Below are 12,377 nucleotides of genomic sequence, written 5' to 3' on the forward strand. Positions count from 1 at the left end.
TTGTTGATTTCCAAGCTTCTCCGTATCAGACTTTGCTGTGTAGCCACAAGAAGCAGAAATGCGTTTCTTTTTAAATGGGAGAGCCTATAATTAATGCTGCAGATTCAAGTTCTAGGATACAGATTATAATTGTTTTATTCTCAGTTTTCTGAACAGCTGATCTATCCATGTCCTCTGGGTGGCGTACAGAAAGCAATCAAATACACAAACACATTTGGGTCAGTTAAATGACTCAGAAACTGACATAAAACTACCAAAAACAGTATAGAATAAATATAAACACTAGCTGGAAAACAACACCACACCCAGCAAAGAGTAATCAAATTGGGGCCAGATCTAAATACACTACTAAAGCATATAATTGAAATTAAAAGGCCTGGGATAAAAGGCACCTGGTGCCCAAATTGCTGCAGCAGGCAAATCTTTCTGGGGAAGGTATTCTACAAATAAAAAGCAGATAGCCATGCATTAAGGTACATTAAAACATCCCTCCGTGCTCAAATTATATTTACCTCTCTGGGATATGCTTTTTCACTGTATGTGGGTTGCAGCTAATGCAGATCCATCATTTTCCTTTTACTGTAGAAGTAGGATCGGCTGTCACTTTGCAGTTCCCCAGCAGCTGGTTTTGTTGAAGCAGAGCAGTGATATATATATACAGTATATATATATTTAATGGTCAGGCTTCACCTCTGTATAAAAGACCTCCTGAGCAGGTGTCTCTGGGTGGGCTGGCCTGGAGAGATTTATGTTGTCGTAGATGTGATGATGATGATGATGATCTGAAATATCCAGTCTGGCATAAGACACCTCATCTTGCTCCTCTGAAGTCTGAAAGAGAATTAGATTTGAAATGCTAACAAGCATAGAACAAGCCTCAGGCAGCCTGTAGGTAAGATGGCATAAGTGCCCTGCTGAATGAGACCGAAGACCCATACTGGCGCAAACAGATGGCAGTGGCTAATAAGGATGCTGGTTACAGCATTCATTTTCTTCCTACCTTTTCCTGGGAGTGAATCTCTTCATAGTCATTTTCAGGAAGGACCTTAACAATCCTGTAGAGTCCTGCTCCATTATGATCTGGGGACTGGTCAGAAATAGTGTTCTCATGAGTATCTTCAGTATTGTGGGTAGGCGTCTGTGAGAGGGCAAGTAAATGCAGTTTTGAAAACAAGTCACAGAAAGGGAGCTTTGTACTCATCTGAAATGGCCCTAACTTGGTACTCAATAAGATTTCTGCCGGCCAGCCAGATTGCAAACATGCCACAAAGAACAAACTTTTAAAGACTGAGGCCTAATGTATGCTGAAATCTTGGCTGTATTAGCAGATGCACTGTTGCTGGTGGTCAAGGAAAAAGAGGTATATAACGGAGAATTCCTGAGTGCCAGCAGAGAGTTTATATCACAAAATGTGCAGCATGGAAATATAAATGGTTAGACCTTTAAAATATGCCCTTGTGCGTTCCCTCTTCCCCCAGCATAGGAAAAGACCACATGTTTGGTAAGTTAAAACATTTGCTTACTTACAAACTGTTCAAAGATCTGATTCATGTGCTTACCCATACAGCGTTCAGAAAAAGTTGTGCCGGCTACATTTAGTTTAGTTCCAAAGTGGTGAAAGTTATCAGGAATGGCTGGTGAGAGCCATGCGGTTGGAGCTGGAGCAACCAGCTTAGAACCTCTTCACATATTGAGGTTCTCAGGTAGACCGGGGAGGGAACAAAGACTTCCAGTTCCTCCCAAGGTGAGGGGGACTTGGCTAAGGCTGGCAGGACAGCTTTCTTGTTCTATAACAGAGCTTTCAAAACTTTTCATGTGGGTGACACACTTTTTAGACATGCATCATTTTGCAACACAGTAATTCAGTTTCACTAGCAAACCGGAGGTTAGACTCACCCCTTTCCAGCCCTGGGAGGAGCATGGGGAGTATTCACATGATACACTGCTGCCTACGCGACACACAGGTTGGAAAGCTCTGCTCTATGCTATTAACCCCTTCATGCATTAAGTAGACTTAAGCATGTTTGGTATATGAGGCTGGTTAACCCACAGCTGTGATATCACATTGTGGTATTTTAAGACTGACTTTCACCACATCTGAAGATCTTCCTCATTGCTCCTCAGTACTACTATTCCACTTCTCAGAAATGATCATTTTAGACTGTTCTGGTGCTACTTATTGTGATTGCACTAATGTGCCTTGTATTTTGCGGCAAACCACTTTCATGTATTTCCCCATTACATAGTGGTATATAAATATTTATTTTATAAATAATATTAATAAAAATCTTATCATGGAGTGATGTGAGATTTTGCCTTACCCTTTCTGGTAGATTTAGCTCCTCATTTCTCTGAAAATGTGATTCTGAAATGGATGCATCAATTGGAAATCAGGTAGGTCAAACTAAGCAACTCCAACAACAGGTTAGGTGGTAAGAAAGATCTGCTTGACTGAAATTCCACACTGGAATTACTCCTACTGGAGATAATACTGAATATTTATTCTGTGCTTTTATCTTGTGTTTTTTTATTTTATGAACCTCCCTGAGATATTTGGATGAAGGGTGGTATATAAATAATAAACAAACAAACAAATAACCCTAGGCCTATTTACTCAGAAGCAATTCCCATTGAGTTCAGTGGGCTTATTCCAAGGTAAGTGTGCATAGATTTGCAGCCCTAAGACCACAGAGCCTGATATATTGCTAATCAATACTGCCAGCCTTGCGGCTTCTCAGGCCCCTCTTAAGATTCCAATAAGCTTGGGGCTTAATATTTGTTTTAGTCTCTCCTTTCTCCATATTGCACCCTCTCAATGGGTTGTATCTAAGCTAGCTATAAGGAGAATGCTCCGTCAGTAAAAGTATTTATCTTTGTGCAACAGAACATTCTCTCCCTGCACATGTCCTAAATCTGCTCTGGGGCTTCCCCCTATTCTTCCAGAACAGATTTTGGGGCAGCTTGGGCACGTGCAAGGGGACCAGCGGTGGAAGAGGAGTCCCATGTCCCCAGCATGAAAATTAGTTGAATACCTCCCTCTGCCATGTGTTGTTTTTTCCCCAGTTGGAGGCTTTGCATGTTTACTTGGAAGCAAGTTCTCCTATGCCAATGAAGCTTACTCCTAAGTACCATATTTTTCCATGTATAAGACGCTTCCATGTATAAGACGCCCCCTATTTTGGGGGACTCCGATTTAAGAAAATGGGGGGATCTATCCGTGTATAAGACACCCCCAAATTTTGGACATTGTTTTTTAGGGAAAAAACCCACAGAAAACTACAGTATGTGTGCAGAGGATTGTTGCCTCTTAGTTTTGCAAACAGGTGATATTCAGAGATGAATTGTTTAACAGAGCTCGTGTGTTAGGTTTATGCGGAATAAAATTCAGGTAGGAAGGAAGCGTGCTCAGCAACACACAAAGAATACAGCAGCGCTCTGACCTGTTTTCTTCTTCCTTGACGCCACAAGCAGCACCACAGTTGCAAGTAAGACAAGAATAAATAGTGGAATGATACTATATATCAAGATGTAGAGCTTTGATTCTGACGGGGTCCTGGCAAAAGAAAAAAGAATAGAATATCAAATTCCACATATTTCCATTAGCCATTTCAACAATGGCCATTTCATTTAAACAATACAGTACATCCTTCTTACATAATATGCAACTTTGTTCCACTTGTTTATTTTATTGATTCTTCAAGATATCTACTTGGGAGTCAGTCTCACTGAACTCAATCCAACCTCCGGTCAGACATGCACAGGATTGCGCTGTTAATTTCTGATTCTTCCTCCCTCCCCAAAAATGATACATAGGGAAGGGTTTGGGTTTGTTTTTTTTGCAAGAATCCAAGCAAATATTTTGATGTGATTGAAACCCCTTCAAAACTACCATCATCATCCGGGCTGGCCCAGATTGTCGTGTTGACCCAGCCCAATTTTCTGGTGATGAAAACAGAAGATGATATGGATAATGTGCACAGAGGTCCGCACTGCTCTTTTTCAAAGATGTTAAAATGGGAGCAACCCCCCCAAAAGTCAATCAGATTGGAGAGTCTAACATTATATACATGATTCCCCAACATATACAGCTTGTTTAAGTCATGTACCTTATGATGTAATTTGTTACTGATCATCATTATCATTAACAGTAATACTGTAATTAATTTATGAATTGCTTTGGTTGTAATTAATGGCCCTGGAAAGGAGTTTGTGGCGGGTGGTTCCCACCCCTTTGACATCACAGCAATTGATGATAAGACGGAAAGTTTTGGAAACAAATTTCTAGCTAACCAAACCTTTTGCATTTTCATGATTTACGTTTTTTACGTGGGCTCTTGGGTTATAGACATACACATATTTGTGCCTTTTGTTGTTGCTCAGTCATAATTATTGCAAACATAACCCTGCAAGAGCAGATTCTGAAGGGACTGTCAAGAGACACCAGATCATTCAGATTAAGCATTGCCCGTCCCAGTTTCTAAGTTTCACGGGGCTGCAAAAATGCTCTATTCCATCCGTCTGCAAGTCATAGAAGTGTTCCCAACCCTGCAAGCATGGAATAGTAAAAACCATAGCCAAATTATGTTCAAACACAGGGCATCAACATGAAAATCAAAGAGTTGTAGCAGTTTCCTCAGCCCTGGTATTCTCAAAAGTGTCCAGTACCACAGCTCCTTCTATGGAAAGCACCTGCTGTCCATTACATCAGTATAAATACCATATTTCAGACAGATATTCACAGGCATCTATTCCCCAGTTAACCTGGGAGAGATTAGCTGCAGGGATCGTAGATTTCTGTGGGCAGCGAAAAAAGGGGGAGATTGAAAGTCCCTCACATGGTTATAGAAAAGGAACCCAAATACTCACTCTGTAGGATCTGGGCTGTGGCTGGAATGTACTACGGAGGTGATAAATTCTGATATTTCTGTAGGTGATAATCTTTCTTCTGGATTGGGGAGGCGGGGGAGGACAAAAAACAAAAAGGAATAAACACAAATTGTGGTCATAGTTCCTCTGCTATATCAACAACATTCTGTATTTTAGCGCATGAAGAGAATGATTTCATCTATTCCTTCATGCTCTGGAGATTTTTTTCTTTCTCCAATTCCTCATTCCTGCATTTCTATCATTGCAAACAAGGAGAGGAGGAGAAGCATTTACCTGGAGAAACTGTCACATTCACCCTGTGTTTGATATTGAGAAAGATTAAACGATCTATAACACAGTAATAAACACCGGAATCATCCAAATTCAAATTGTCCATCGTCACTTGAAAGTAGTGCTCTTCCTTATTCTCTCTGAGGGAGACTCTGCCCACGTTCGCCTTTCCGTCTGATGTTATTAAACTTTCGCATGAAAATGAAAAGAAGCCTTTTTTAATTTTGCACCAAATCTTAGTGTTATCTTCAAAGGTTTGTTGATAATGGCAGCAAAAAGAGAGAGATTTTCCTTCATATCCATGCACTTCAACTGGACCAGTCAGTTGCCATGCCTCTGGGGGAAAGAAAGAGATCATTCATTGGAGTCAATAGGGTTAACACCATGCTGCTGGTGCTGTCCAGCTTCAGGAAATCCGATCCCCCTCCCTCACGTCTGGCAGCCAGAAATGGGAAAAACAAGAAATTCTTACCAAGGTAATATATTTAATATTCACAGAGAGAGAGAGAGATGCATACTGCTGCCTCTTGGATAATGGCATTGCTCCGAGTAAAGTCCCAACCCCTCTGTCTCTCCTATTAAATGTCATCCCTACGTTGGCTTTCTGCCTCTGAGCTTTCTGTTCTCCTACTCTCAGTGCCTGCCTGGACCTGGGGGAGGGGGGGTCTGGCATGCTTTCCAAAGACATTGAGTCTGTCAGCTGTCTCTCCCCTGGTGCTTCTTCCTCCTCCTGCTCCTCTCCCAATATTTCCCAGCTTCTCCCCTCTGTAGCCTCTCAACTGTGACCTTCTGCAAACTACTGTTCAGGGAGGCTTTTAATGTTTAATAGATTATTATGTTTTATTTTTCTGTGGGAAGCCGCCCAGAGTGTCTGGGGAAACCCAGCCAGATGGGCGGGGTATAAATAATAAATAATAAATGATTATTATTATTACTAAATCTATACTGTCTCCCTTTTATCTGGGAAGTGCAGGAGGAGGGGAGGGGACGGTCTCCACTATTCCTCCTCAGTCCAGTCCTTGACAGGTGTGCAGCATTGCAGTCAAGCCAGGCCATTCATTACAAGACAAGTCTTTCCACGTCTCTGCAACAAGCATTCACAAAATTGTTCTCCCCATACACACACACTTTGCATCCATGGATATTTACCGGTATATTTTCCCAAGGTGTGGAAACTTCAGAATTGTCATAGTGTAATGTTTGTTTTGAAGTTGGGCAATGTTTGTCTTGCAATGCGCAACTGTATTCTGAGGTGAGCTTCTTTGTCCCTAAGCATGTCACCAAACAGTTTTTCAAATTCACCAGGAAAAACAAGGAATTTGAACATGGGCATGCCAACCAATTCAGCAACTTGTGCCAGCAGCCAACCCCAAATCAGGGCATCATGTCATATGGTCATATGCTTACATACACACAGTAAGATTCCAAAGCAGTTATTTGGGTATATGCACGTGCAAAAGATTGCTTTGCCAGTTTGCGACAGAAATAGCATGTTTGCGACAGAAATAGCATGTTTACCTTTCGCTTTCTGCTGTTTGTCTCCCAAGTCTTCTATCTCTGGACTTTCAGTAGTGCCATCCCATGCATTTTGGCAGACTTCCTCCTTATGCTTCAAGATCTGTGGCCTTGACGGAGCATTTTTCTCTTCCTTACCTGAAATTAGCACCCAGCCTAGGAGAGACAACATCCTCAACGGTCTCATGATTCTGCTTCTCTTCTCTGCTGAAGTTGGAGGGAGGTAAAGGGTAGCCAATCTCTCCCAGAGACTTCAAGATACTCTCACAAGTTTTTGGCAGGGAAGAGAAACTTCAAACCTCACTGGCGATAACCCCCGCCCCTGAAAGCAGAAGTGCTCAGCCTTCTTTAGAAATAGAGGACAGATTCTCTTCTGCAATCCTTAGTATGCATGTGGCTGTGGTTAGTGTATTTTCCCCCCTTTATATTAAGAAACACACATGCTAGATGAGGAGAATAATGTAAATGAATTTCAGTGGACTTCGGGATGACATTAACCAATACTATGACCTAGTATCACAACTGGGTTGTGATAAGCAAGGCAAGATGCACAGTATTTTCCCATAAGGACATTAAAATAGCCCTGCTGAATCAGGATTCCAGTGGCCCATCTGGTCATAGAATTGTAGAGTTGGAAGGGACCCTGAGGATCATCTAGTCCAGCTCCCTGCAGTGCAGGAATATGGGGATCGAACCTGCATCCTTGGCAGTACCAGCACCACACTCTAACCAACTGAACTATTCAGGTCCAGCGTCCTGTCCTCACAGTGGACAGTTTGATGCAGTAGCTGAAGTTCTCTTATGATGGTATCACCTCATTAGAGAGCTTTCTACTCCCGGTCCCCCACCATCATACGGTTTACTTCCCTGCGACACACAAAGAGACCGGGTGGCTACAACTGAGTTGTGCGGCAGCAGGAAGTGTGGGAGCTGAAGCTCCCTTCTGGTTGTGTCTCCTATGCATCCAGATAACTGCAAAAACCAGAAACAGGAAGCTGGGCGTTTTCAAGCTGATTGGAAGCAGGAAGGACCTATAAATAAGATATCTGCAGCACAGCAACAGAAGAGGAGATAGAAGGAAACAAAGCTATTCCCCACCATTCACTAATGAAAAAGTCTCGCATACGCAATGACCGTTTCCCCAACATAAAAGGGGAGGCGCATTTTGCGCAGTCGCGTGCAGCCCCCCCCCCCCCCGGGATCCCTGAGGCAGTTCTGGAAGTTTGGAAGCTGGCACTGCCTACCTGAGGCTGGAGTCGCCGCCCACTCAGTTAGCCGACCAATCCAGCCAAGGGGAGGCGTGCCAGGGGGATTGGCCAGGTAGGATCAGGTAGGCTTACCTGCACACAAAGAAGAGGATGCAGGCCTTGGGCAGAATCCTTTAGTCATTTACATAAAGGGGAGGGGCGTGGGGGCGGTGACCCCCCCCACCCTATTGCGGCGGCGATAACAGGGTTCCCGTAAACGGGGCACCAGTGGGGGCATTTGGCAATGCCAATTGGCTATTATTGCCCTCCCCTTCCAGCGGCGGCGATCGAGGGGGGGCGGGCTATCTGCTTGAACATATGTTCTCCAGAGTTAGCCCAACCCCCACACATGCTGGACAACCCTGAAGATCACCCCAGCTGGGGGCTGGGAGGGATATACGCCCAATGCCTGCGCCAAGGTCTTCCTACATCTGAATTTTAATAAAGTTGTGGCCAATTTTAATCCCATAAAACGTGGTCTTGTGTCATTATTCCGCTTGGGGCTGCCCTGGGGACTGGGGGGGACTCCGCCTGACTGCGCAAAGATTATGTGGCGGCGGCTTGGCTGCAGTTTTAAAGCAATGATAAAGCACCCAGGTAAAAAATATGTAGGATGCGTTTCAGATGTGTGAGAGAGAAATCACTTCTGGGACCCCAATGAATTTAATATATAACTGAAGGGAGGCCAGACTTGACGATATTGAGCAGCAAAAAAATTATTATCCCTTTAATGAAGAACGGAAGATCATGAAAAAGATATTGGAAATTGCAGCTTATTTAAGAAAGCTTGTGTGGAGAAGGCTCAGTGTGCATGACCTATGTAGGGAGAGACATGGAGATGAGGACTGTGCTAGAATGTGCAGGATATTGGCCAACAAAAGCCCCATTAAGCACCCTCTTTTCTCAGCAACTGGACTCTTTTCTCAGCAACTGGACTACTACTACTATAGTACTACTACTACTGTTACTATACCCTGCCCATCTGACTGGGTTTCCTCACTTTGGCTTCAGCCATGAGGACTAGGAGCTTTACTTCTCTAAAATAGAAACAATGTGTTTTCAAGCGCAATCAGACACATCAATTTTCTACATTCCCCAAAATGGTATAATTGGAAATGACTCCGACTGTCAGCACACAGCAAGGTGCTCATGTAGTTACAAACAGGGAGTCGCAATGCTCACTTGTGCTTTGCCAGTCATATTTATAGAGGGAGCAAGGTCTGGTTGTTCAGTTGTTGCTAATTCTTTTTCTATATCTAAAGGGGGGGGCTAAAAATAATAGATGAATAGTGTCAGCTGTTGCAGGTGAGCTGGTTGCACTTTCCAAAATGGCAGACGTATTTAGCACAAGAACTGAGGTAATTGATGGTGATGAGCTCTTGAGCAATAAGATGAGATTTCTCCTCGCACAGTGCTTTGTCATCCTGTGGAAACTCATGGCCATGAGGAGGTCAAGTCATTGAGAAACTGGAAATGGAGAATAAGTGTTCCATAGTTCATACCCCCAAATGCAGTGCCCTTTCAGGGCATAAAACTGTGATCTACTTTCAAGAAGTATCCTCAGGCCTGCCCATCCATGCCTTGAGGCTGGGGGGCAAAGACAGGAGCCCTGCTTGAAAGCTGGCCTGCCTAACCTCTCAACAACACCTTAAGGCTGGAGGAGGAGGCCAGAAGTCCCTCAGTGGCTGGTGAGGAAGGGCTAAGAGTAGGGGGTTAACTTCTCTGAGGCCCAGAGACAAGGAAAATTGTTCAGGTTATGGAGCCATGTGGTTTGGGTTTATAGGAGCCTGCACTGGTTTTTGACCCTGCTCTATTAGCAGTATTGTTTAGATATAGTTATTGTTGCCACAACAATACAAAAATTCCCTGCAGGACCTAAAGGTCTTTTGCATTGTTTCAGGGAATAGTACAACCCTGTAAAAGGTTCAGAGCCATCTTGAGCGCAACATGTAAATGATTTTTAAAATTAACCCCCCATAGGGACATTAGTCCTTGCGATTGAGAACTGTGAGTATTCTGAAATAAAGCGCAGAAGAAGAAAAATGTAGTTTACTGAAGTACTGGTGTCAGTTTGCAGCTTTGTTATTGTTCCATTTGAAGGAAAGAGACACTGAATAGGAAATTCGTTGGCCAAGAGATGACAATATGACGTCCATGAATATGAAATCCAACTCTTTTGTTCTTGTTTTTTAAAAAGGAACTTTGTTGACATTTGCCTTCCCTGCAAACGATGATAAATGTTGGGTTCAAAATAAACAAACCAAGACCAAATTCCCATGGAGATTGCAACATCCTTTAGGGACTCGGTGCTAATCTGAAACTTGTGAATGCGTTTTAAAGGGTTAGATGCAGAGGATCTTGCTTTGCATCAGTTTGCAGAGGTCAATGAATTGTCATTTGTTGTATTGGTCACAGGTAATTTGCCAGAAAACATCCCCCACCCCTCCCCCAGTTTCCAATAAACATTACAAAAAGTGGCACCTGCCCATGAAAATTAGCTCTCGTTGTAATTTGCTGCAGAAGGGTTGTCCAAGTTACAGATAAATGATTGAGATTGCAAATCTAGTAGATTGGCCACATCTTTTAAAACACACTTAAAAGGAAAGCATCTAAATAACCTGTGGCATACCTTTTACTGTTCTTTTTTTGTTAGGGTAGATCAAGCCTATTAAGACACAAATAGTTTAAATACTGGAGTTATAACAGCATTAGCTAAAACACAATACAATGGTACCCTCTGGTTAAGAACTTAATTCATTCTGGAGGTCCGTTCTTAACCTGAAACTGTTCTTAACCTGAGGTACCACTTCAGCTAATGGGGCCTCGTGCCGCCACCGCGCGATTTCTGTCCTCATCCTGAGGTAAAGTTCTTAACCCGAGGTACTACTTCCGGGTTAGCAGAGTCTGTAACCTGAAGCGTTTGTAACCTGAAGCATTTGTAATGCGAAGCACCACTGTATATAATGTAAAGAAGCATAATAGCAGTTACATTGGTCACTATGAGATTACTGTGCAGCATTTTCTTGCTGTGTGGGAGCTGACGGTCTCTTCTGATTGTATCTTCTATGCATCCAGATAATTGCAATGCCCAGACACAGTAAGATAAGGGTTTTCAAGGCGTAAGGCACATAAATCAGGTATCTGTATAAATGAAACAGAATCATAATCATAATAATACGCCACCCATTCGACTGGGTTGCCCCAGCCACTCTGAGCAGATGTCATATAATTGCTGATAGAAGAAAACAGGACTATTTCCCACCATTCTCTAATATAGAAGCTTTGTGGATTAACACACCACAGCCGGTGTTCCCATGAGCCTTTCTGAGGGGATCATCTCAAATGGCACTCAAGGGTGACATCTGAGTGCTGCAACCGCCTCCCTGCCTCCTGCCCCTGCCCCAGGGACACTGACTTCAGGAGTACAGGAAAACTAGGAGGAATGGCAGCTAAAAATGATGGAATATGCAGGCCTAACCAGTAGGGTAAAAGAACAAGGAGATCAAGTTTATAAAGAGGAATGGAAAAATTTTGTGGAGCATTTGGATATCATTGTGAGAAAGTGAAAACGCTCGCAGGATTAATGTACATTCAACAGTCTAATTTTGATTGAGGTAATATGAAAAGGAGGAGAAATTGGTTGGTTGGAATAAAATAGGCAGCAAGAATGGGACACTCAAAAGACCCATGGAAGGAGAAGAAGGGAAGTTGATGTATTATTTTATGGGTGAATGCAGGGCCGGCCCTACGGCAAGGCTGGGTGGGGCAGGGCACCGGGTCGCCAGGGCGCCGCCGTGTTGCTGTGCCCGTGGCAGCCATGCTGTGCGCTGTGCCCGCCAGACAGCCGCGGTGGGAAATGGGGTGGGGGTGGGGCGCCGGAGGGATCTTAAGATGGCCCTGGGTGGATGTTTATTTGTGGAAACTGTATAATTGAAATTTTTATTTAAAAAATTAATTACGGTACAAAGACTGTAAAGGAATACAGGAAAACAGGCCTTGCTAGCCACCAGGTGGTGGCAGCATGAAAACCTTTTAGAGGTTGCTGAGCCAAAATATTAGTGATCTGACATGTTTACAGAAAGGAAATCTCAATACTTACTCTGTTGGAATAGGACTGAAGCCTGATTGTTCAGTTGTTTGTTCTTGTTTGCTAGTTATTAGAAAGAGATCAGGTTCTGTCTGCCTGCTAATTGCTGTTGTTTCTTCTGAATCTGAGGAGGAAGCTGAACAAAGACGAAGAAATGGACAGTTTCAGCAGCAGTTGCAGAAGAGACACTGAAGAGACCAAGAACTTCAGAAAATGTGAAGAGGGACTGGCAAATAAGGGAGAGTTCCAGTGAAACAAAACAAGTGCCATGGTCAGATCACTCCCTGGTGCAACTAGGCTTCTCCACAACCTTTCCCACCTGCAGGGAGGTGAGACCAATTTGAATGGTCTGCCTCCGCCACTTAATGGAT

The 12,377-nt window shown here is 43.4% G+C and overlaps 1 protein-coding gene across 1 annotated transcript; it reads right to left on the reverse strand.

The window, feature by feature from the left end:
- Positions 1–114: 114 nt before the first annotated feature.
- Positions 115–6,987, reverse strand: LOC118081471 (CMRF35-like molecule 9). The gene is made up of 7 exons (XM_060270979.2): positions 6,676–6,987; positions 5,161–5,493; positions 4,867–4,945; positions 3,441–3,553; positions 2,322–2,365; positions 1,001–1,138; positions 115–831 (listed from the first exon to the last, which is right to left on the reverse strand). Exons 1-7 carry the CDS (start codon positions 6,857–6,859, stop codon positions 673–675), a joined length of 1,050 nt encoding a protein of 349 aa, XP_060126962.1. The 5' UTR covers positions 6,860–6,987; the 3' UTR covers positions 115–672.
- Between the last annotated feature and the right edge of the window lie 5,390 nt (positions 6,988–12,377).

The sequence above is a fragment of the Zootoca vivipara genome, chromosome 2, assembly GCF_965207765.1.
Source record: "Zootoca vivipara chromosome 2, rZooViv2.hap1.1, whole genome shotgun sequence".
NCBI lineage: Eukaryota > Metazoa > Chordata > Lepidosauria > Squamata > Lacertidae > Zootoca > Zootoca vivipara.

Coding starts and splice junctions, on each gene's coding strand:
- LOC118081471 (XM_060270979.2), bottom strand. CDS start 6,859: ATGAGACCGTTGAGGATGTTGTCTCTCCTAGGCTGGGTGCTAATTTCA. Junction 4,946..5,160: donor GAATGTGACAGTTTCTCCAG/GTAAATGCTTCT, acceptor TCCCCAATCCAG/AAGAAAGATTATCACCTACA. Junction 3,554..4,866: donor CACAGCCCAGATCCTACAGA/GTGAGTATTTGG, acceptor TTCTTTTGCCAG/GACCCCGTCAGAATCAAAGC.